The sequence below is a fragment of the Panthera leo genome, chromosome B4 (genome assembly GCF_018350215.1).
Source record: "Panthera leo isolate Ple1 chromosome B4, P.leo_Ple1_pat1.1, whole genome shotgun sequence".
Taxonomy (NCBI): domain Eukaryota; kingdom Metazoa; phylum Chordata; class Mammalia; order Carnivora; family Felidae; genus Panthera; species Panthera leo.
In genome coordinates this window covers 45,641,017-45,667,114 of record NC_056685.1, presented here as the reverse complement: position 1 = coordinate 45,667,114, position 26,098 = coordinate 45,641,017, and the positions used below count along the sequence as shown (strand labels likewise).

Here is a 26,098-nt window from a genome sequence, read left to right as displayed (position 1 = left end):
ACCAGCTTTTCATCTCACTTTACTTGATAGTAGGTTAAATATAGTGAACTTGAAAACTTTTGGAAAAATACATAATTTTTTAAGTGCTTCTTTTTCTAAGGAGGTTGTTTGCTTTTGTTATGTAGCTGGTGATGCTAACTACCGATCCTGCTCTGGGCTAGGTGGCAGTGCTCCCTCCCAGTCCATCCTATTAAGAAATCTTCCCAGTAGGACTCCTCCAGTCACCTGAAACTAACGTAGCATTGTGTATCAACTGCAGTTTAAAAAGAAATCATGGAAGAGGGGTGCCTTGGTGGCTCAGTCAGTGGGGCATCCGACTCTTCATTTCAGCTCAGGTCATAATCTTACGGTTTTAGAGTTTGAGCCCCACTTCAGGTTCTGCGTCAACAGCACGGAGCCTGCTTGGGATTCTCCCTCTCTCTCTCTCCCTCCCCCCTCTCCCCCTCTCCCCTCTCCCCTCTCCCCCTCTCCCTCCCCCCTCTCCCCCTCTCCCTGTGCCCATCCCCCACTTGCACTTGCTCTCTCAAAAATAAATAAACATTAAAAAAAAAAAAGAATGGAAGAAAGCTTCCCAGCTTTTTGTCATGCCCAAGAATGAAAGCTGCTTTTTCCAGGAAGTGTAAGGAAATATTAAATAACAGTTGTATAGCCCTGTTGCCTTCTGGAAGATTGCATTTACTTGGGATCAAACTACCCTATATGTGTTTATAGTACATTTGAAAAGAAAAGATTGATACTTGGGAAATTTATATGTAGCAATTGTAAGACACAGTAAACTTTTGTGTTTTGATTGGGTCTTATGGGAAGAGCTCAGAATGTTTATCTGCTTACTCTATCTGCACCTTCAGTGGAGGTTCCTTAGATCAGGTTCTCCCTTTTTTTTGTAAGTGGTGAATTAACCAGGTGTTGGATATATTGGAAAGCTGTAGGTTTCAGATTTGATTTTTATTGTGCAGAGTTGGCAGAAAGAACAAATAAGTTTATCTAAGGTTTATAACCAGCTTCTGCAAAGAAGGATAGGACAAGGGGAATTGCTAATGGTGTCACATTTTTTTAAAAGACAGTCATAATTTTGGCTGATGCTTTAAGATAAGGCTGTGTCTGTGAGGATATATCTGATTTCCCTACTTGTCAGCTGATACTGACCACTTACCTGTAGGTGTTATTTGAAAGGTACAATGCTGGTGCTTGTTTATACTTCTTATTCATTATGCTGAAATCATTTCATCACCCTTTAGAAACAAGCTTCTAGTTTACTTGTCTGCACTGAGCTCCCCCTCGCCCTCCACCTCTGTGCCCACCCAAGTATTACAGTGTTCTGCGGCTTCCTTATAGTATATACGAAAGCATTATCAGAAGGGATAATTTCTATTATTCTGATAGGACAGTCATCAAACAAGCCTTCGTATCTATTTCATAAGACCCTGCAGTAGGCAGAAGCACATTGTGTCTTAACATTCTTGTTTTGATTGGTCAGGTTTCACTGCCAAAAACACCTGTTGCACTGAGGGCCTGGAAAACTGCTTTTCAGTAGCAAAGACCTATCATTGATAATTTATAAGTTTAAAGCATTTTTTTGCCATTATACAAAAGTTAAGAAAGTTCGGGGCACCTGGGTGGCTCAGTTGGTTAAGCATCCGACTTAGCTCAGGTCATGATCTTGCGGTTCTTGGGTTGGAGTCCTGTGTCAGGCTGTATGCTGACAACCCTGAACCTGGAGCCTGCTTCAGATTCTGTGTCTCCTTCTCTCTGCCCCTCCCCCACTTGTTCAGTCTGTCACTCAAAAATAAGCATAGAGGAAAAAAATTATAAAAAAGGAATGTTATCATTAGCTTTTTTTTTTTTTTTTTTGAGGATGCTTTTCTCATTGCATACAACTTAACTGATTGACAGAGTAAATCGCTGTGTTTTGAATCACTGGTTGTATTGAAAATGACATTGTTGGTTCAATTTTTCTCATAATTTTTTTTTTTAGTATATGTGTTTTACTTCATTTTTTCTTCTTTCAGTTCTCAGCTTCTGCTGACAGATGCAGCAATACATACTAGTTATAGGTAAAGAGAGATTTCTTACCTACTTGGAGGTCATCTCGATTTGTTTTCAGTCTCTTATTATAAATTTCCTTGCTTTAGAGAATGTCCGTAGTTAGTTTTGTCCAAATCTAATTATACCTGGCACAACTTTGGGAAACAGAGATTGTTAGAACTTGGAGTATTAAGAAGTTTTGAATAAAGAGTGTATTATTGTATAGGATGTGTGCTGAAAAGTTGGCAATTGGTGAATGATCTATTTTATATTCTAAGCCTGAAATTGCAGGGCTACATTTTCCCTTCATGACACCTTCCTCTATTTTGTCAATATCCTAATAAGGGAATTTGTTTTCCAAGTTTTCAGATTTCTTTGTAAAGTAATTTCCTTGGCATCTTTAGCCTGTGTATTGTGAAACTCTGTTATAACACAAAAGGGCCCATTTATGATGATTTTTCTTGTTTGTTTTAAAGATTAATTTCTTCCTTAAGAAATAATAATAATATGATCATCTGCCATTGAGATAAAGCTCTTTTGATTACAAGTACCTTTTGAATCTTTGCCAGTTTATAACATTCAGTGCTCCTTAAAATTGATTTTATTGTTCAGTTTCAGAGAAATATTCAAGATAATGAGCTTAAACACCTGAATGTTTGCCCCTTTCTACTACTTTACACCACTGTATGTATGTTAATATATATTTTTTCTCCACATGCTGCTGACATATAATAACTGAAGAATGATATTGATAAACACCATCATTAGATCCCTTAGCTCAACAGAATACCTGGATTAGGGGCTTATAATCATTGAGTTGTAAACATGGCGCTGTCCTTTTGTATCACTTGGCATCTGTTTGGGATGTATCTTACGATAACACATTTTTGAATTCCTATTTGAAAGTTACCTTTTGATGTACAGTTCAAGCAACATTATTTAACTTGTTATAATCTACAGCAGCCAAAGTAGTACATCATCTAATTATATGCTCTGTTGTCTCATTATGCACTCTACTTTATCTGGCTCTGAAAAAATTATTGCACATATATAATGAGAGAAACTTGCGTGATGATGAGTGTAAACATGCTTTCCTGAAATGCCACCACAAACCCTAGACCCTTACCAAATAAGATGCTTTGCCTTACTTAGGAGTTAGTATGGTTTTATCTATGTGAATTAGAAGAATCTGATGCATGTTGTTATTTTAGTGAGCACGTTTGAACTTGCTCTTGGATAATTTTTAAAATGTTCTGTTACCCTTCTTCTTCTCATGTTTTAGTATAAAACCATTTAATATGTGTGGAGATATTTTTAGTTTCAGTCTACCTTTTTTGTTCCTTTGGTTTTTATACTCCTGAAGTGAAAGAGTTCTGATTTTAAATATGCTATTTTCTTGAGAAATCAGCTTCTTTACAATTTGGAATGCTGTTTAATTGTTAAAAGTTGTAATCTCTCGATCTTTATTAAAACATTTTATAATATCGGGTACTGACCTTAATTCTTGTTTGATTTTCCATTTAACTGGATGACTTTAGATACTTCAGATAATAATCTGGTCTTTGTATTTTGACCAGTAAGATTGTTTGAACCAGATGATCTTTACGTTTCTTCCCGTTACAACATTTTCTGGTGTTTTTTTGTACTAACTGTACAAGATAACTATGTTATTTTAGATTAAGGACAGATAATACATTTTGCCTTGGGAGAGTTGCTTAAAGGAAGTTTGTATTCAGATGACTAGAATATTTTCTTTTTTCTTTAAATTTTTCTTCAGTTACTATACATTTAATCCCTCTTAACTGAAGAAGACTTGCATTTGGGGGGTTTAAATCTTTAGTAACTCACTTTTCTTTTTAATTTTTTTAATGTTTATATTTTTGAGAGGCAGGTACAGAGAGAGAGAGAGAGACAGAATATGAAGCAGGCTTCAGGCTGTGAGCTGTCAGCATAGAACCTGACGTGGGGCTCAAACTCACAAACCACAAGATCATGACCTGAGCCAAAGTCAGATGCTTAACTGACTGAGCCACCCAAGCGCCCCTTTAGTAACTCAGCTTTACTGAAAGCCATATCTTGCAATATCCGTTTATATTTTGTATTGACCCATATATAAGCTACCTCGTTATTAACATGTTTGGTAGGTTTAAATGAATGTTTAAAGCCATTTTTTGAAACCTGCCAAACATGTAAATGTAACAGAGTCCATGTAAAACATTGTTTTTACTAACAGAGTCCATGTAAAACATTTTTCAGGAAGAGATTTCTCTGTAGCTTTTACAAGGGTCACAGAGATCTTATTTTTACTGTTTTTAGTAGGTTTGGAAAGGGTAGGTAGTCAGATAATGGCAAAGACCACAATTTTGGGACTTCTTGGGAGGGAATTTATGAATCCTTGAGCAGTTAAAAGTGGCCAGTATTTTAACTTCTTATTTAAATTTAAAATTATTACCAGCTATTTAATGATTCTGTGTAATAGTTATTCCTAAAGTTATCCCTAATGAACAAAGGCTTCTCCTTCAGTTATTTTTTGCACTTTAAGTGTAGTTTACAATTTAAAAATTTCAGTGCCTCGGTGGCTCTGTTGAGCATCCAACTCTTGATTTTTGCTCGGGTCACTATCCTAGGGTCATTAGATCAAGCCCCATGTCTGGCTCTGTGCTGACAGCAAGGAACCTGCTTGAGAGTCTACCCCTCCCCTCCCCCACACATGCGTATGCTTGCTCACACTCTCTCAAAATAAATAAATTAAAAAAAAAATTTAGACCTTCTAAGAATATTATAATGCAGGCCCTGTAATTATTTTTGTTGAACTCCTAGATTTCCCACACTGTTAATTCATTGCACTATATATATATATTTTTTTGTTAGATTTGATCTGAAATAACTAAATCTCAGAGAAGGATTAGAATTCCTTTGGCAGGGTGCCTGGGTGGCTCAATCAGTTAAGCGTCTGACTCTTGATTTCACTCAGGTCATGATCTCACAGTTAGTGAGATCAAGCCCAACGTTGGGCTCCATGCTAACAGTGCAGACTTGGAATTCTTTCCCTCCCTCTCTCTCTGCCCCTCCCCCCACTATGCTCTCTCTCTTTCTCTCAAAATAAGTAACTTTAAAAAGAATAGGAAGAGGAATTTCTTTGGTTGTAGTGAAATTTTCGGTAGACTGGTATTTATTTAGTATTTCGTTTATAATTGTGAGCTTCTGAAATCTTTCAGTCTTCTACAGTTTGTAAGTAAGAATGAAATTAGAGGCTTTATGCAATTAATATCACCCCTATTCAGAGTTTTTTGTTTTGTTCATTTATTTTTTATTTTGGATTGACAGTGATTTAGCTTTTATATTCAGTTGAGATTTATAACGTTGCTTTTATATTTTAGCTATTGTGTTATTCTTAAAATATGAAAAAAACCCTTCTATGCCACAGTAGATTTCATTAGGCTAAAGGTAGTAAGTAAACAATGTTTCATGGGTTTGCAAAGTTGTTTTTGCATAAAGAAACTGTTTATAGTTTTCATAAAATTAGCTATGTTTTCTAGATCAATGCTCACACAAACATTTGTTCTTTCTGTCCCAGGTTTCTCTTCCTAAAATTCAGCATTCTTTGGTGCTTTTTGCTTAGTTAGCTTCTTGTATTTGCCCAAGGTCATATAACTTTCTATTTAGGAAAAAAATGCAATTCCAATTTCCTGATTTCCTAATGCAGTACTTTTTGTGTTGTGCTGTGTTGCTTCTCTTTGAGACTGTTCGTTTTGAAATAATTTGAGACTTACAGAAAATATAGAAGAATAATATATCTTTCACCCAGTTTGATTCTACCTACTCCTAGAACAGTTATCAACACCAGGAAATTAACATTGATACAATATCCATTATTCCTGTTATATTTATTAATTGGAATTCTCCCGTAAGGAAGAGCTGTTCTCTCCCCTTTATTCAATTTTTCATATATATATATATATGTTGGTATGGAATCATGGATATGTATTTTACTCTATAAAATTATGGAATATTATAAGGTAATATTTCATTATTATCATTAAATTGTTGCAAAAATCCCAGAATTGGCATTAGGAGCACCTTCAAGCTGATTCCTGTGTCCTTTTCATGAGCGTCCTTCTCTTCTTTTTAAATTGTGGTAAAAAACAAAACAAAACAAAACAAAAACGCTTAATATAAAATCTGCCATTTTAACCATTTTTAAGCAGAGAGTATAGTAGTGCTAATTATTTATGCACGCTGTTGTACAACAAGATCTCTAGAACTTTTTCATTTTGCAGAACTGAAATTCTTCCAAATAGCTTCCTTTTCCCCCCTCCCCCTGGCCTGGCAACCACCATTTTAACTTGCCTTTCTCTAAGAGTTTGACTTCTTTTGATACCTAAAGTGGAATCATCTAGTGGAATAAGTGGAATAATACAGTATTGCCTTGTTGTTACTGGCTTATTTCCCTTAGCATAATGTCCTCACAGTTCATCTGTTTTGTAGCATATAACAAGACTCCCTTATTTTTAAAGGCTGAATAGTATTTTATGTATGCACCACATTTTCTTTACCCATTCATCCATCAGTGGATATTTAGGTTGGTTCAACCTTTTGGCTATTATGAATAACGCTGCAGTGAACATGGATTGCAAACATCTCTGAGATCCTGTTTTAGTTCTTTTAGATATATACCCAGAAGTGGGATTGCTGGATCATATAGTGATTCTATTTTTAATTTTTCAAGCAACCCCTATAATTTTAAAGCCTTTTTTGGAAGAACAGATATTCAGCTTTATCTTATATTTCTCTTGCCTCAGCCCTAGAATCAACTATTATTCCAAAGAACCATGGTTCTTTTTAATGAAGGGTAGTATTTAAAAACCAGTATCTGGGGGGCGCCCGGCTGGTTCAGTTGGAAGAGCATGCAACTCTTGATCTTGGGGTCATGAGTTCGAGCTCCATGTTGGGTGTAAAGATTACTTAAAAAAAGAAACTTTAAAAAATTAAGATAAAATGAAAAAACAATATCTGGACATAAGGCATGCTCATTGATACTGGAGTAATTTGCCTTTCAATAATAAGGTATTGATTATTATTTCTACTCAGACTCCAAATAGAATTTATTTTAGTTGTGCTTGAAAAGAATGAGAGGAAAGAGAACAGTTTTCCCTTGTTAACATGCTAATGTTTTCTGCGCTAGGGTTTTTGGAAGGCCCTAGGACAGTGGGACTCTTAAAAGTGTCTCATGAAGCAATTGATAGAATTGACCAAGGTGGTATTGTGTTGATCATAATAATGCCTTCAACTGAAAATCTGTTTTCAATTTTTTAGTTTTCCTGAGTAATTTTGGCTTTAGAAAGCTTTGGCCACAGTAGCAATTCTTAGCTCTCTATAAGAGCATACTAACTGCAAATGTTTAATATTCTAAACATGACTCCTTGAAAAAATAAAATTATGTAATGAAACTATGATATTTTCTCTTTTCACATTAAAAATCACTTGTATTGGGGCACCTGAGCATCCGACTTCGGCTCAGGTCATGATCTCACAGTTCGTGAGTTCGAGCCCCGCGTCAGTCTCTGTGCTGACAGCTCGGAGCCTGGAGCCTGCTTCAGATTTTGTGTCTCCCTCTCTCTTCCCCTTCCCCACTCGTTCTCTGTCTCTCAAAAATGAATAAACGTTAAAAAAAATTTTTTTTAAATCACTTGTATTTACCGAGACATAAATCTTAAACTAGGTTAAAAGGCTTTAATGCAACACTGTAATTGCCCTTACGCTCTCTTACACAGGTACATGACATCTCTTTACTTCCCCTACTAGATTCAAGGCATTTCTCCCAGTGAGCATCTGCATGATTGAACTGTTACTTCCACAGATATGTATTCCATTTTTTTTTTTAAATACCACTTCTGTGAAATTCTGTTTTATACCCTATTATCAGTGAACCTCCAATGAGGTATATTGTCTCTTTATATATAAATTTTAATTCACTACTTGTTTTGGACATTGGCTGGAACATTAGAAGAGGAATGGTTCATTGTGAACATAATTTAAATTTCTCTTTTAGGATGTCATAATGTTCCCACTCTAGCTCATTTTATGATGGGTACCTGGTTGTCCTGTTGTCATCTATCTCTTGAACGTGTCTAGTCAAGTGGAGTTGCATAGCAACAACTTTGGTAATAGACTGGCTGTGTTCCCAATTTATGGGTAATCCGGTCTTGACATTTAATAAGCTGTTGAAACTGCTCAAGAAAACAGATGTGATACCTACAGAAGGTTTGCTATTACCTCCTTTCTGTGGAGCTATTCTGGTTAACCCACATCTGTTTCCTGTTGTAGTCTATATTCTCATTGCGGTTTGTAATATTTGGGAATGCCTCAGAATAGTTAAATCCCTACCACAATGTGGTTGAAGCAGTTGAAACCACTAGAGACTCTGGTTCAGATTTGGAGGTAGATTTTAGAAGTGACAGAAGCCCAATTTCAGTGTAACGAATTAAACCACTCTGAGGTAATACAGTGAAGCACACCGTCAAGAGTTGCCAGATTTAATTAGTGTTGGCTCCACCTTGAAAGCATAAGGGTAATCTTTTGGAATCACTTAAAATGGTTCATTTGTTCTGGGTTCAGAATGTACAAGCAAGCTTTAACCAGGATTTGTGTTGTTATTTTAAACATAAGAAGCTTAAAACCATATTTACAAACCTAGTAACCTGCCCCAAACTGTAACTTGTTGGGTATGAGAAATATAATAGTGATTTTCTTTGAGATGAAGCAGTATGTTCTTGTTTCACTGTGTTGCTTCTGTCCAGTAGAGATTGTGTAGCTGGTAAAAAGCACAGTATTTAGGGGAGATGTCATTTTCTTTCTTTCTTTTTTTTTTTAACATTTATTTATTATTGCGAGACAGAGAGATACAGAGCGTGAGAAGGGAAGGGATAGAGAGAGGGGGGAAGACACAGAATCCGAAGAAGGCTCCAGGCTCCGAGCCGTCAGCACAGAGCCCGATGCGGGTCTCGAACTCATGAACTGTGAGATCATGACCTGAGCCGAAGTTGGTTGCCTAACCAACTGAGCCACCCAGGCGCCCCATGGGAGATGTCATTTTCTAATGGAAGTGTCATCTCTGCAAAAGTAATGCAAAGAAACAGATTTCAGAAAGTAATCATTGGACTCTGTATAAAGAGAAATATATGGTTCTTTAGATGTAAAGTCTCACAATCAGATTTTGTTTAAGCTGTTGATCCCTTAATCTCTTCAGGGGATTCTTATAATTGGTTTCCACATCATATCAGCAACAAAAGTGATAACAGCATTTGTTAATGACAGCTATTATTATTATTATTATTATTATTATTATTATTCAAGTACGCTTGGACTTGCACCTTATCTTTCCTCCCTTCTTTATTTTTTAATTATGAAAAATATCAGACATAAAGCAGAGATTCTCATGAACCACCATCTTTAACCATTATTATTAGTACATGGTCAATCTAGAATACTCTTAGTGGGAGAGCCAAGGAGATGGCAGATATGGATTATCTTATTAAACTTAAATATTGGGATAACCTAAAAGAAATCAAAGAATCAGGCCTTTGTCCTTGCTCTCACAAGTCTCAGCTAGTTCTTTGAAATGTGGACTTGGAAATGTGATAAAAGCTGGGGAAAAAAAGTAGAATTCTATTAAATTTTTTTCATCAGAAATCATTTTTTGAAATAATTTTAACCTATGTTAGGATTTAAGTATAGTATAGCTGAAGAGGAAGTAAAGACCAAATGGAAGACATTTCATTGTTGTGGCTTTACTGAGCCTACTGGCTTTACTGAGTCTTTACTAAAGACCAAATGGAAGACATTTCACTGTTGTGGCTTTACTGAGCCTTTACTGAGAGAGACAGAATGTGAGTGGGGGAGGGGCAGAAAGAGAGAGAGAGGGAGACCCCGAATTCGAAGTAGGCTCCAGGCTTCGAACTGTCAGCACAGAGCCTGCCTGACACAGGTTGGAACCATGAAATCATGACCTGAGCCAAAGTCAGACGCTTAACCAACTGAGCCACCCAGGTGCCCCTCAGTAATAAATTTTTAAGTTTTGATTACGTGTTGAAATAAAAATATTTTGGATATATTGGATTAGATAAAATACAGTATTAAAGTTAATTTTACCTGTTTCTTTTTACTTCTTAGAATCTGGCTACTAGAAAATTTAAAATTACAATGCATGATTCACCTGTGGGGCTTAAATATTTCTCTTGGGCAGTATTATTCTAGACCCAGTCCTCTTATAAAAACTACAAGAAACATAGGGAATTAAGGGAAACAATGTGCTTCTAAAATTTCGTTTAAAAATCTTTAGCACATCTTAATTACATGGTTTAGGTGGAAATAGATGTGATGTATCTAGCTTTAATGTGCACTTTATTTACCTCCTTCCCCTCTACCCCTGGGGGCGGGGAACTTCTGATTTTTGCTGTTAAAGTGAAAGAAAAAGGATTAGCTAAAAGGGACTAATGCTCTAGTGGGTAAAGCTACAAAATCCTTAGTTGTGGCTTTTAGGAAAACTGTATTTGAGTTCCTGGCCACTGTGCTAAAGATCTTTGTAAGACCTTCATTACCATTTGTTGTTGTTGTTCTGACAGATGTTGCTAAAAACCTTTTATTTTACATATGTTCTTTGCTCCTTTTTTCTTCTTCCTGAGACCCTGGCTTGCACTTAAAGCAGCATTAACACTGATCCAAACACCAGTTTGGACAAGGGCCTAGACCAAAGCATTTCTAATCTATAATCCCTTATGTGTAATTCTGAAATCGAAAAAGCTCTCAAAACCAACTTATTTCCGTTAATTCATTTGGTGGAACACCTGACTTGAAGCAATGTAAGACTATCTGTAGTCTTTATTTATCCTTTTTTGTGGGAATATATATGTATTTTGCTGCAAAAATATTAATGTGTTTGGCAACCAAGTGCTCCCTGAAGCCAGGCAGAGGTGATATGCCATGTGTGTCGTGTTCACCTTTCTCAATTTCACAGTAAATCTGAAGTCTGAAATATGGCTGGCCCTAAGCCTCAGATAAGGGATTTGGACCTCTATTACCATCCCACAGTAATTGAAAATATTTTATTAACCCTAATTCTGTATTTAAGATGATTATTTTCAGCACAATCTGAACACAGTAACAGAGGTAAATGAGGTCCTCCCAAAACAGAATTTTGTCCTATCACTCTCCTTTAAAGTGCCCTCAGAAGTATCTTGTTTTCTATAGGTCTCATCCTGAAGTCTCATCCCTGCCATAGGATGGTATCTATCTGCCTAATGTTGTCTCCTTTGAGTCCCTTTTGTGTTCTCTCTGCCTCAAAGCATTTGTTTCAAAGTCACTCACACAAGGCATCCTTGACTGTGTCTTAACATGTGTTACTTTTATTCTGAAAAACCCTTTTTCTGTTTGTCAAAATTCTTCTAATTCTTCAAGATGGATTTGAGCTCCTCTATTTCCTATACTTCTTGATAAGATATAGGCCAGAGAGGAGTATATGTGTATGGTTTTAATGTAAATACAGTTTACCTCCTCAACTAAATTGTAATCCCTTAGCTACAAGAGGCCCTGTAATAAACTTCTTAGCATTCCTCATGAGGTCTTTCACGGCGATTTGCCTTCATTAGATGTGTTTGTTAATGTTTGATTTGGGGCTGGGGGAGTGGAGCAAGGGTCCGTTACAGCAGCAAAAATATTTGTGATCGAATTGTCAAACTGTTCGCTCCTTTTTATCTGCTGTTTTAGTTATGTACATCTAAGTGGCATAAGCAAACAATACAAATTGGGGGTTGGAAATGGGAATAAGGCTGCAGCCCTGTAGTTTTCCACTAGTTGCCAGGATATAGAAAGGTCTGTATTGTTTTTATTCTTCTGTTTTATTTCTGTTGTTTTTATTCTTCTGTTTTATTCTGTTGTTTTATTCTTCTGCTAGACAGTGTGGTTGTTTTGGTCTTCAATTTCCACGTATTCTTTTATATTAATGTATCAGTTTTTATTTTGAAGCACTACATTTTAATCAATTAGTTACAGCCATTTAAATGTAACTATTTACTAAGAGGTACTAAGGTATTTATTGAAATAATTTTAAAAGGCAAGAACCAACATCTGCAGGGCATCTACACATCTGATACTGTGCTACGTATTTAACATTATTTTATTTCATTCTTAAATAATTCAGTGTTACAAGTTCTCTTCCTGTTTTACGGTGAGAAATTGCCTAAGGGTACCCAGTGAGTGATAGAACTTATATTCGAAATCTAAGTCTGTCTAGTTGTGCCAGAACATTGTTTGCCAATCATGAGAGATTTTTAGAGAGCAGAATGAAGAGTCACCACTAAATAGAAGACGCTTAATTGTGTAAACTAAAAGCATCTTTTGGAGTTGTGATTTTGTTATTTTTCCCCACTGTGATTTTCAGTTCCGTTTTTTGCCTGTTATCCAAATTCATACTTATGCAGCCATCTTTTAAGTTGTTCACTTATTAGAATGAACAGAAATGTTGTAGGCTAACACAACTGAAAGAAAGAGTTGGTTGATCCTGTAATGTTTTTGGAGGAGAAATTTAAATTTTATTTCATTTCATTTCATTTCATTTCATTTTTTAATGTTTATTTATTTTTGAGAGAGAGGGAGAGAGAGCATGAGCCGTGGAGGGGCAGAGAGAGAGGGAGACACAGAATCTGAAACGGGCTCCAGGCTCTGAGCTGTCAGCAGCGAGCCTGACACTGGTTGAACTCACAAACCCCTGAACCATCGTGAAATCATGACCTGAGCTGAAGTTGGATGCTAACCAACTGAGCCAGCCAGGTGCCCGTAAATTTTATTTTTATGAAGAAGTTCGATACTAGGCATTTAGTATGTGCTTTTAGATGAGGAAACAAATCTTAACAGGAAGGTCAGTATTTGGGCATAGTACAGCAAAATTAGTGTTAGTTTATTAAATGTAAGATAATGCAGAGTAATTGATTTAAGATCATACTGAAACTAGGAAGAAAATCAAGTCAGACGGTTTAATATACCATAAACTTGTGAGGAAGTAGTATTTTAGGGTGGTACAGTGCATACTGTTTGGCATTGTGTGTTGGAAACTCTTCGATTGGATGGTGAACTCCCCCTAACAAGAGAACATAAGTTCGCTGTTAAGTATATGACATTTTAGATGACGTAGTGGTACATTTTCCAGGAGATGCAGTTGGAAATACTGCAGTAGAAACTGATGAGACCTTAGACTAGAACTTTACATATTTATTTTTTGTGTATTTATTTTTACATAAGATAACAGAAGCTGCAAGATTTGATGGTCTTTAAAAGGTGATTTGCAGAGGAGAACTCAGGAAACCTTGGAATATATCCAACCAGGTCTGAAAAAGGAAGGGAGAACCAGTAAAAATGAAGAGATAAAAAGCCTTTCTGGCTATAGAAAAAGGGAAAAGGTCATACTGTGCCATGAAAATCCAGTGCATAGTTTCAGTGGGTGGTTAAGAGTATCAAATTAAAAAATAAATAAATAAATAAGGCAAAAGATCACAAGAACTGAGGAAAGCAAGGAGGTAGTCACTGACCATTTTCAGTAGACTTATTTCATCTGAGTCAGAGATTGGAAGTCAGCAGAGTAAGGGAATGAATCTTAAGAGATGGAGGCAGCTGTTACAGATCATATTCAAAGAAAGTGGCAGTAAAAACAGAATCATTCAACTGTTAAACAGTGTCTTTCTAAGTTGGAAGAAATTGTGTTGTGATAAAGGCAGAAAAAAGGATCCTATGAAGAGGGAGATATCGAAGATCCTTGGGAAGGAAGGAAATAGTACTAAAAAGAAGTTCTCATGAAAGGGTAGAAGATGATGCTAGAGTCAAGAGATAATCTCTGGAGGAGAGTACCTCGGGATGGAGGTAAAATAAAAGTACAGAGTTTTAAAAAATAAACTTTCCCTACCTAGAATAAAGATGTTTCTGTTACACATCTTATAAAGGAAAGATTTTTCTCTCCGATCACAGTTTCCAATAATACAGGGGGGCCAGAAATTCTTTCTTGGAGCTCTGCTTTTAGGGAGGGTTCAGGAATGTATCCATTCTCCAAAAGTAGGGAGTAGTGTGCATTTTTTTCTTACGTGGATTTAAATTTTTTACATGGATTTAAAATTTGGGCAAGAATACCTTTCATTCAAATGGCTAAACTGTAGAATCTGAGGATAATAATGGTTAAATTTTCATTTCCATTTTTAGGAAGGTTTCTTGAGTGAGTGTCTTAGGAAACCTATCTCTTTTTAAAAATTATTTAACAAATATTTATTGAGTTCTTTGTCAGACTCTTTAACAGTAGATGTGGCAGGCACGTAAATGGATGAATTAGGTTCCTGCTATTCTAGAGGTCACATTCTAGTTAGATACGTAAACAAATTATGGACCCTTTTTCTCTACTTAGTCCTTTTGCTCTTAAACACCAAAGTAATCTTAAGATACAAACATCATAAAGCATATCCAGGAATGATCTGTTGCAAGAAAATATGAATGTAAAATGTCAAGAGTGATGTCTCAGATTAAGGAGAAATGATTAACTTTAAGCAATATTTAATGTAGGAATTAGGATAGTATTCTTTTAAACTATGTTTTTTGGGGCGCCTGGGTGGATCAGTTGGTTGAGCATCCGACTCCGGCTCAGGTCATGATCTCATGGTTCGTGAATTCGAGCCCCGCATCAGGCTCTGTGCCAGCAGCTCGGAGCCTGGAGCCTGCTTCAGATTCTGTGTCTCCCTCTCTCTGTCCTCCTCCCCCGCTTGCACTCTGTGCCTCTCTCTCTCTCTCTCTCAAAAATAAATATAAAAGAAATAAACTATGTTTTTAAAAATACTCTTTTTAAACAAAGATTAAATAAAGATTTAAACAGTTGGCTTAATGGAAGTCCTATTGTATCTGATATGAACACACAAACATTTAGTTATCATCTCTTCTGTCAGATATAAATGAAATATTTATTGATATTTACCCATGAAAATGCAAGGATATAGCACAGTTTTGCTCACTCAATTTTTTAAGTACTTTGTTTTCAAGGTTTGGCTGTTCTTGGAAGGTCAGCAAGAGTTTTTAAATTTTAGAGAGGAGATATAAAGATAACATCTGGTTGTCATTCCATTTAGGCAATCACAGTATTGACTTATATGTACTATTTCCTACTAATTTTATGGATAAAAAAATTAATTCTTGCATAAATCATAATACTGTTTGTAGGAGGGTAGGGAAGATACTGTTTGCATGTATGTACATGATTTTAGTACCAGAATAACATTTCTGAAGTCCAGTTTGCCTGGCACACAGGCCACTTAATGGTAGAAATGGTTTCAGTTGGGGACTTCCAAGTTTTTGCTTTAGAAGACTGACTCCATCTTTCAGAACAGAAGATGAGTACATGTTGCTGGAATGTCAGGGACAGAAAAGATGCCTTTGCCACTTGTACAGAAATTGTTGAGTTTATGAGAGTTTCAGAATGAATTTAATAATGTTGCTAAATGGGGTAGTTGGAGACAGTAGGTACATCCCAGTTCCTGGAAACTTAGTTGCAGAGAGTGTTGTAAACTCCAGATACATTTATAATTATAATCTTAAGAGACTGAGAGATGTTCTGAGAGCCCTTATCTTGGGCTTTCAAAAAATTTTCAAACAAAACCATAAAATAAAAAAGTATAATAAGCGGAAGGAGTCCTAAACAAGACATTTTGTTTTCAGCTATGTGATCTTCTGTGAATCTCTGTTTCCTTATAAATGTAAAACAGACAAAACTCTCAGGAAAAATAAAGTATGTTATAAAACAAAATATATAATAAAATAATGTGTATGAAGGTACATTATAATGTAAAAACAAATGTAAAAGCAAATTTAAGGTAATGATACTGTATTTTTAATTTTTAAAAGGCACTTAATAAAAGAGATACATACTAAGGCTAATATTGCCAGAATTTTTAGAAGGAAGAGTAATAAGAGATAGAGAAATAGAGGGAAAATATGAGCTTATACTGAGTATTTTAAATCATTCTTGTTAAATTAGCATGTTATTTTGTGAAAACATTGTAATAAAAATAACTAAGATGACTTCAGTTTTGATACAACAGGCAGTTGGATTTGTCATTTTATATACATTCGAAGAATAAGTACACATCTTTTCCTCTTGTCTTTAAACTTAAACTTGAAGGTTATGAATATTGATGGCACTGGGAGACGAGTACTGGTGGAAGACAAAATTCCTCACATATTTGGGTTTACTCTGTTGGGTGACTATGTTTACTGGACTGACTGGCAGAGGCGTAGCATCGAAAGAGTACACAAACGAAGCGCAGAGAGGGAGATCATCATAGATCAACTTCCTGATCTCATGGGCCTAAAGGCCACAAATGTTCATCGAATCATTGGTAAGTAATTAAAAAATTCCTTCAAAGATGGATGCCAAGGATGAGACAAGTTAGAGATAGTGGTTTATCAAGCAGCAGTGTAAATTTTTGGTGTTTTGAGGGAATATAGAAATTATCTGTTAATTCTTTTTTTTTTTTTTTTTTTTTTAACAAGAAATGGGCCTTTTGAATGTTGGCTTAGTACTCTGGCTACATAGTTTTACTTGAAGGGCTAAATATATACACACACACATGCACACACACCTGCTTCATTAAAAGAATTCTGTCCTATTGTATGAATAATGTAACTTATTTTAAAGCTTACTGTGGGTACAAAGGAAAGTATTTGCATACCTTTATTTCCAGTTGATTAGCAGGGGGTTTTGACCTGTCCCGTTTCCGACTTGGGCCAGTGCACAGTCCTTAGGTAGTCTGGTGGTATCCCGTGCCCAGGAGGGCACCACGTTGAAGCTAACTTAGTGTGGAGGGCTGGCCTAGCAAAGTGCATGCACTACAATGCAGAACTCCTGGGCTCAAGCATTCCCGCCTGCCTCAGCCTCCTGAGTAGGTGGGAATACAGGCCTGCATCACTGCCCCTGGCTTTTTATTCCCTATTAATCTTCATGGTATTTATGACATTAGGATTGAAACTATATTTTGGAGCAGATAGAATCATAGGTCTTTGTGAACCACATGCCTAGTCATTTTAAAGTGAAAATATGTTGATTGTGTCAATGTGTGTGTCTTTCTGTATCCTTTTATAATTAACATATTTTTTAGGTTCCAACCCTTGTGCAGAGGAAAATGGGGGATGTAGCCATCTTTGCCTATATAGGCCTCAGGGCCTTCGTTGTGCCTGCCCCATTGGCTTTGAACTCATCAGTGACATGAAGACTTGCATTGTCCCAGAGGCTTTCCTTTTGTTTTCACGGAGAGCAGATATCAGGCGAATTTCTCTGGAAACTAACAATAATAACGTGGCCATTCCTCTCACTGGTGTCAAAGAAGCTTCTGCTTTGGATTTTGATGTGACAGACAACCGAATTTACTGGACCGATATATCACTCAAGGTTAGCTTAAAAGAATTGAAATGTTAAAACCAAAGACTAAAATAAAAGGGAGAGGTTCTAAAATTTGAGTCTTCATGCTGTGATCACTCTCCCTTGTTGTTTAATAGGCAGAATTCAACAAAAGCCCTTAACTTTTTAAAGGAAGGAGAAGGTCCATTCCGTATTTAATTAAGTGCTTTTTTAAAATACAGGATACTTTGCTTGAGTGTTCTAAATCTGCAAGACATAATCTACCTCTGCTTTATTCCATTTGAGGATAATGAGTGACATTTTCTGCAATTAAAGAGTAAGCAGTTGAAGTCCCATCTAAATGAGTTATAGAGACTTGACTTATTTTAAACACAATTCCGTAGTCTGGCTGAGGTAGAAAATACCAATTATGAGTTAGAATATACCTTTATTTTCTTTTTCCTAAAATAAATATTGAAAAGCACTACTAAGTCAGTAAGAGGGAGGAGCTCCTGAACAGAAAATCTGGAGAATAATCTTTCCTTCTTCTAGATTGTTTTGGGCCTATTTCATATAATTTGTGTAAAATTTGTTTAATATGCAAAAATCACGGGGTATTGGAGCCAGAATTGGATTCTAATTGTGTTCAATAAAATCTTTAACTTGAATGAATGAATAAATGAAGTAAAATAAGTATATTTTGGCTTGTATTGTATGGCCTTCTAAGTTTTCCTCATCTTGAAAATAGAGATAATGCCTATCTTGCAGGGCTATTTTGAGGATTAAATGAGAAAATATGTGTAACATGTGTACACTTAAGGTAGTACTTGCCAAGAAGTAGCAGCCATTATTAATGGCTTGAATAATGGCTTGAAATTTTGGGAACTCAGAGCTGCAGTGGTAATAATCTGATAATGGTTATGTACATTTTATGATGTATAAGGTTGTTGAGATCTTTGCAGATTGACACAATGACATGGCATACTCTCAGGAGCCTTCAGGAAGTTGACTACCAATTACAAGTCTACAGCATTCTAGCCATATTTTTTTCACTTGATTACTAATAGATTTTAAAAGCAAAGTCATTCCACTGTCTTACTTGAGTAAATTTTTGGTCCTTAATAATTACAAAAATTTCTCCTCGGCTTGATACTAAAACTTGAGGTCACAGTTGCATTTATTAGAGATTGACATCAGGCTTTTTCTGTGCTTGTAAAATACATGAATTGTATTAAGAAACTATGCTTCTGGATCCTCGCACCCAACGAAAACCAGAACTCTTCTTTCTTGATAGTGTTTTATACTTAAGCCATGTGATTTTGTTGTTAATCTCATTCTTGCAGACCATCAGCAGAGCCTTCATGAATGGCAGTGCACTGGAACATGTGGTGGAATTTGGCTTAGATTATCCAGAAGGCATGGCAGTAGACTGGCTTGGGAAGAACTTGTACTGGGCAGACACAGGAACGAATCGAATTGAGGTGTCAAAGTTGGATGGGCAGCACCGACAAGTTTTGGTTTGGAAAGACCTAGATAGTCCCAGAGCTCTTGCACTGGACCCTGCTGAAGGGTAAACAGCTTTTATGTATGCATTCTTTGCAACTGTGTTGCCCATAGCCTCATTATGGATTGTATTTTTGATGTCTTAAATAATGCTTACTAGGAATCTGGTAACTAAACCATAGGTAGGCTTTATTTTAAAACCCATTAGTTGAGATTTCACTGATTTAGAACTAATTATTAGCTATATTTTACTTTTGCCGTTATTAACATTAGGTAAAGGAAGATTGGTGAGATGGACTAGTAATTAAAATATTACCGATCCCATTGTATGCTAATAAACAGCCTTTTTAAAGGTATCGTTTGCATTTTGCTTTACCCTCTCTGAAGTTAAATCAGATCTAAAACCCACTGAAATAATGCCGTGTACTAAGAAATAGCTGCATTTTAAAAAGTCCCATTTTAGAATATTCATCAGTTCAAAGTGGACAATTTAGTTTGATCATTGTTAAAAGCTTAGAGAAACTTTGATATGAGATGGTAAACTGTTTTCAATTAAAAAAACATTTCTTTACAACATGACGTTTTTCAAAGGTAGGTGATCCTCTTACATGATGTAGCAAGTTTTAAAAAGCCAACAGCTAAGAAATCTGAAATTTGAAGAATAATTCTACTTTTAAAAGCAGAAGTTAACAGTGTGAACATACAAACATATTTACCATACCTGTAATTAAAAATAGATCCTTGAAATCACATTAATTCCATTATTACCTAGTCTCCATCTCGTTAGAAGGCCAGAGCAAAGATAGCTTCTCTGTGCTGACATGTTGTGGTTGCATTACGGTGATCTTAACTCTAAGCATTAGTTACCACACAGATAAATTTAATAATTGGGACTAAGGACTCCACAGTTTATTTGGCTGCTAGCAACTGTGACATTTGTCTCACAGTTGCTTTTGCTTCTTGTGTGCACGTGCCTGTCAGCTGACAAGTACAAATGCAAACAAAGCCCAAGACTAACTTTAATTTTCAGAAAAGCACGTTCATGCATTGCTACCAAGTCAACCATCAGCTGACAGACTGATGAGTAAATGTCTGTCTTCAGGTATTTGATGAGAGTTGGCATGTGGAGTGCTTTTCTAGTTCCAGTATTCAGAATGTCTCAAAACTAGCACCTTACTAGTTTAGTTGAAAAAGTACTTAGCTAGGGATTAGGTTCTAGTTCTAGCTCTGCCATGTGATGGAGTTGAAGAAATTAGATCATTCACATTTCTTGTATTGCTTTGGCCTCTTTACATCTATAAACAGCCTATACTGTGGGGCTGCTCTGAGGTTAATGTGAAAAACTTGGAAAAATAATATAAAAGCAAGAAAGTATTCTAAAATTTTACAGGGATTATAGCAGTAGTGTTCAGTGCCCAGCCGACACAGTAAGGGGTGAGTCACTGCTCATACACACATAGTATGTTCCCTTGGACTGCACGACAAAAAACATTTCAAACTTTGCTTTTTAGTTCCATTTAAAGACTATTAATTTTTACCTTTGATATACTCCTGCAACTTGTTTTTGGGGAGAGTTGATTATACAAGTTGAAAAATAAGTCTAAAAATTTAAACCTCAAATTACTTGTGTTCAGAAATATGTAAAGATACAAAACTATTTTATGCAGACGTGAATCAGATTCTGAGCCCAGAACTTTAATTTTTTGGTATCTTCTTGAATATTAGTTGCATAAATGCAAGTGCTGCAGTATGGATATCATTAGTTTGTTTCCAGTTTCTGGGTTTTGGATGGAACAAATTCATTGGAAAGACTAAAGAAAGCTGACTCACTTCCTTTTTAGGATATGAGAAAAAATATTTAGGTGAGGGTGCCAAAATAATTGAAAAAATGATAGCCTTGATTTTGCTTTACCGATTTCCTTGATTTAATGTATATTTTCTTTAAATTTATTTAGTTACCATGCATGAATATGACCCTTTTTCCCAAATAATCAAAAGTGACCTGTTACATATCTATTGTTTTGAATTTAGATTTATGTATTGGACTGAATGGGGTGGAAAACCTAAGATAGACAGAGCTGCCATGGATGGAAGTGAACGTACTACGTTAGTTCCAAATGTGGGACGGGCAAATGGCCTAACTATTGATTATGCTAAAAGGAGGCTTTATTGGACAGACCTGGACACCAACTTAATAGAATCTTCAAATATGCTTGGTAAGGTGTACTTCTTTTTTTTTTTTAATCCAGACAGATAGTATGTTATTCTTTCTATACAAAAATCCGTGACTGCTGTTTACCATTGGTTAGATACTATTGACAGAACTTCCTATGAATGTCTAGGTGCTCTGACATTGTATCCTGTTTATTATTATTAATAGTGGGCCAGGTTCTTGGATTCACATCTGTTTATTTTGTGGAAATTTCATTATTGTTGGGCTTGTAGTGGAATTTGTAACTCCCTAGATATTCCTGAAGTGACTTTTTGTACTAGTAAAGTACAGTATATGCATTTCCATCTTTTTATGGAAGGAAGACTAAAAGTTCAACTTACAGACCCTTATGGAGAGAAAATAAAACTGCAGTCAAAACAGACCACTTGGAGTTTAAACAAACTCAGTGATTTATAGCAAGAATATAAGTTTGAGGCATGGGGTCAGACTGCAGATGGATTGATTTCAGAGGACTGGTCTGGTTTTAAAATTGCTGTTAAATAAATTGTTCTATCTTAAATTGCTTACAACTGTAATATTTTATATGTTACAACTTTCTTTCTTTTGGCCAATAAGGTTCTTCTACTCTCACATGTTTCATGCCTCTGCTTTTCCCGTCTACTGCCTTTCTGAAAACAGGACTCAACCGGGAAGTTATAGCAGATGACTTGCCTCATCCTTTTGGCTTAACTCAGTACCAAGATTACATCTACTGGACAGACTGGAGCCGGCGCAGCATTGAACGTGCCAACAAAACCAGTGGCCAAAACCGCACCATCATCCAGGGCCATTTGGATTATGTGATGGACATCCTCGTCTTTCACTCCTCTCGGCAGGCAGGGTGGAATGAGTGTGCTTCCAGCAATGGGCACTGCTCCCACCTCTGCTTGGCTGTGCCAGTTGGGGGTTTTGTTTGTGGATGCCCTGCCCACTACTCTCTTAATGCCGACAACAGGACTTGTAGTGGTAAGCTGTGTCTCCCCCAGTGCAAACTAGAATTCGAGGAGAAAGCAGGATTTTGAAAACACTGTAGTTCATGTTCTTTCTAGAGCTAACAAGTTGTAGAAGTTCAGAGTTGATCATTTAACAAAAGAGAAGGACTAAAGATGGAAAAATGCACGTTTTTGTAACTTAACTGTTTGATGATAGCCAGTTGCTGTTATGGAAAAATTGGTATTGCAGAAAAAATTAAGTCTTTTACTTTTGAGCATTTAAATATTTAGTGCACAATAGCTTCAGTGAGACAGACTATCATACATGCGTGCTATTAAGAATTTATATTTTTCTTATTCGTGTTATATTTATTATAAAGTACAGGCAGTAAAACAGAAAATTTTCAAACTACAACCTCCTTGTCCTTTGAAGTTCATAGTATAGACTAAAGATAAAAAATTTAAGCAAATAAGAGGCCAGGTGGAAAATACATATTTTTCATGTAAATTTATCCGGGTATAAAATAATTGTAAATATCTGGGGAACTAAAGAGCACATGCTCTGAGCATTGTGGGTGGTCACTACTTAATTCCAGTGGATTACCAGATCTTCTCCATTCATCCAGATTTTTCTTGGCTGTAATATCTGCTGATATTTAAATATTAGCAGTACATATTACATATTAAATACACATTAACCACACATACACTGTGCTAATGACATCAAAACATAATATGTAACAAACATTGTTGGCTTGGGGAAACCTGGTTTAGGACTCAAGTATATGTGACGGCCCATGTCTTGATGGATAGACAAGAACAAATTGCTAGATATGATAAACAAATAGAGAATTCGACTGGAAAGGGTAAATTCATGTCAGAGAAGTGTAGGATATGGTTCACTAGGGTGGATGGTAACAAAACTGCTATAGGATATTGGATTAGCTATTAATTATTCAATTAGTCACATATATGACATAATGTAATATACAAAAATATATAAAACATAAAAAGTATAAAATAAATATATATTATTCTACATGATATATAAACGTAATGTTTAAATTTAACATAATAATATAAAATATTAAATGATGTGTATAATAATAATAATAGCTATTAACTATTCAGTTCACTATTGAAATTACTTTATGCTGTGACTGAAAGTATAAGAAGTCACATAGGAAAGGATTCAGTGTGTTGTGACACAAGGCTTCAGTTGTGAAAAAGAAAGAATATAAGTTTATAGTTTAATGATTTCATGGAGTCTTTGCCACATAGTAGTTTTGAGTTTTACTAAAGTTCCATAAATTTTTTAAGCTTTAAACTTCTCATTTGTAAAATGGGAATAATAATATTAACTACCATGTAAGGTTGCTGTGAAAATTAAGGTATAACATGATTTGATTATTGTGTAGAATGGATTTGAAGAGAGTTGTGGTAGCAGGGAGGTCAGGCAGACTGATGTGGTAAGAGACGTGGCAGTGGTGACAGAAGCTGATGGATTGAAGGTATATTTTGAAGCTAGAATGAACAGAACAGTAGGTTGTACGTGAGGAAGAAGAAGAGAGAGGAGGCAAGGGTGACTTTTAGATTTTTGGTTTGAGTAGTTAAGTAGGTAGGAGATGAGAAGACTAGAGTGAGAAGTTTAATTTTAGGCATGTTTATATCGATTTCCCCATGGGACATTGACATAGATACATTTAATAGATAGATAGAAGAGGGGAGACATGAGGTTGAAGATAAATAGATTTTGGAATTGCCAGCACGTATTAAAATGGGTAAGATTACTTAGGGAGAGGGTATGGAGCTAGAGTTCGCAAACTTTCTGTACAGGGCCAGGGAGTAAACACTTAGGCTTTGTGAGTCATACAGTTTCTCATACCTGTTCAACTCTGTCTACTGTAGCATGAAAGCCATGGACAAGACATTTTTAAAATGTGTCTGAATTCCAATAAACTATTCTAAAACAGACAGCAGGGCAAGATCTAGCTGTGGGCTGCAGTTTGCCAGCTCCTGTTAAAGAGAAAGGAAGGGGTCTGGTAACCTAAGGAATTCTGTCTGAGGAGGGAGAGCTTGCAGTGGACACTGAAGAGTAGCATCCAGAGAGGGAAAAGGAAAAACAGGAGAGAATGGCGGCACCAGAAACAAGATTATTCCAAAACAGAGAACTGTGCTGTATGCTGCTGACAGGCTGAGTTAGGTGAACCCTAAAATAATGTCCACTGGATTTTTGAAGAAGGTGGTGATTAGTAACCCTAAAGAGATTAGTTGCAGGGAAATAATGGTTAAAGATTAGAGTTGGTCAGAATGTGAATGGAGAAAGGGAGAGAGGGGTAGTTGTCTTTTTCAAGAAGTTTGACGTTGAATGGAAGGAAAAAAATAGGAGTAATGACCAATGGAGAATGGAACCAAGGGGAATATGGAAAGACCCTTTGAGATCATTATTGTTTTTACTGCTTATATTTGTGCATATTAGTTGCTGAGTGAAGGCCTGAGGAATCAGTGCCGAGAGTCCCCATATCTGTCTTTGGCTGCCTTTTGGAGATAGATCAACAGTGCTTCAAGTGGCTTTCTATTGTGTACTTTTTTTTTTTTTTAAGTTTACTTATTTTTGAGAGAGAGAGAGAGAGTACAAGTGGAGGAGAGGCAGAGAGATAATCTAAAGCAGCTCTGTGCTGCTAGAGGAGAGCCTGATGTGGGGCTCAAACCCACAAACTGAGATCATGACTTGAGCCACATTCAAGAATCAGGTGTTTAACCAGCTGAGCCACCCAGGTGCCCCTGTTGTGTCCTCTTTTTATAATTAGTACCATTTAATATTTGTGTAGAGATATATTAGAATCCAAGGCAGATTATGAGAGAAATTTATCACAAAGTGCTTGCCTTTAGATACTTTTCCAACATTGTGGGCAATTTACTCCTTGACCTGTGTTTCATGTATGTATATATTTATTTATTTATTTATTTATTTATTTTTCAGATTTTTATTTAAATTCTAGTTAGTTAACACACAGTGCAATAGTGGTTTCAGGAGTAGAATTCAGTGATTGATCACTTACATATAATACCCAATGTTCATCATAACAAGTGCCCTATCTAATACCCATCACCCATCTAGCCCAATCCCCACCCACATCCCTCTATCAATTCTCAGTTCTTTATCTTTAAGATATGGTTTGTTTACCTCTCTTTTTTCTTTTTATTCCCCACTCCCATATGTTCATCTGTTTTCTTTCTTAAATTCCACATATGGATGAAATCATATGATGTTTGTCTTTCTCTAACTGACTTATTTTGCTTAGCATAATACACTGTAGCTCCACCCACATTGTTGCAAATGGCAAGATTTCATTCTCTTTGATGGCTGAGTAATATTCCATTGTATATATACTACATCTTCTTTATCCATTCATCAGTCAGTGGACATTTGGGCTCTTTCCACAGTTTGGCTGTTGCTGATATAATGCTATAACCATTGGGACATGTGTGCCCCTTTGAATCCGTACTTTTGTATCCTTTGGGTAAATAGCTAATAGTGCAATTGCTAGATCGTAAAGTAGTTCTATTTTTAACTTTTGAGGAACCTCCATACTGTTTTCCAGAGTGGCTGTGCCAGTTTGCATTCCCGCCAACAGTGTGGGAGGGTTCCCCTTTCTCTGCATCCTTGCCAACACCTGTTGTTTCTTGTGTTGTTAATTTTAGCCATTCTGACAGGTGTGAGGTGGTATCTCATTTGTGGTTTTGATTTGTATTTCCCTGATGGTGAATGATGTTGAGCATCTTTTCATGTTTGACCTGTGTTTCAAAAGCTAAATCAGATCATGCTGTTTCTCTTCTCAAAACCTTACAATGGCTCCCCATTTCACACAGAGTAAAAACCTAGTTGTTATAATGGGCTACAAGTTCCTACATGATCCGTACCCCTCACTTTGCATCCCTCCCCCTTTGCTTCTCCTGGCTTTCACTGTTTTCACCGTGGCTTTCACTGTTCTCCCCTTGCTCTCT

General features: G+C 36.2%; 1 protein-coding gene across 1 annotated transcript in view; it reads left to right on the top strand.

The window, feature by feature from the left end:
- LRP6 (LDL receptor related protein 6) overlaps positions 1-26,098 on the top strand; it is a 174,443-nt gene that overhangs the window by 112,244 nt on the left and 36,101 nt on the right. Inside the window, exons 8-12 of the mRNA XM_042945817.1 lie at positions 16,229-16,445; positions 17,205-17,494; positions 18,787-19,013; positions 20,978-21,162; positions 21,798-22,124. Of these exons, the coding sequence (XP_042801751.1) occupies positions 16,229-16,445; positions 17,205-17,494; positions 18,787-19,013; positions 20,978-21,162; positions 21,798-22,124 (1,246 nt within the window). The remainder of the gene's footprint in view (positions 1-16,228; positions 16,446-17,204; positions 17,495-18,786; positions 19,014-20,977; positions 21,163-21,797; positions 22,125-26,098) is intronic.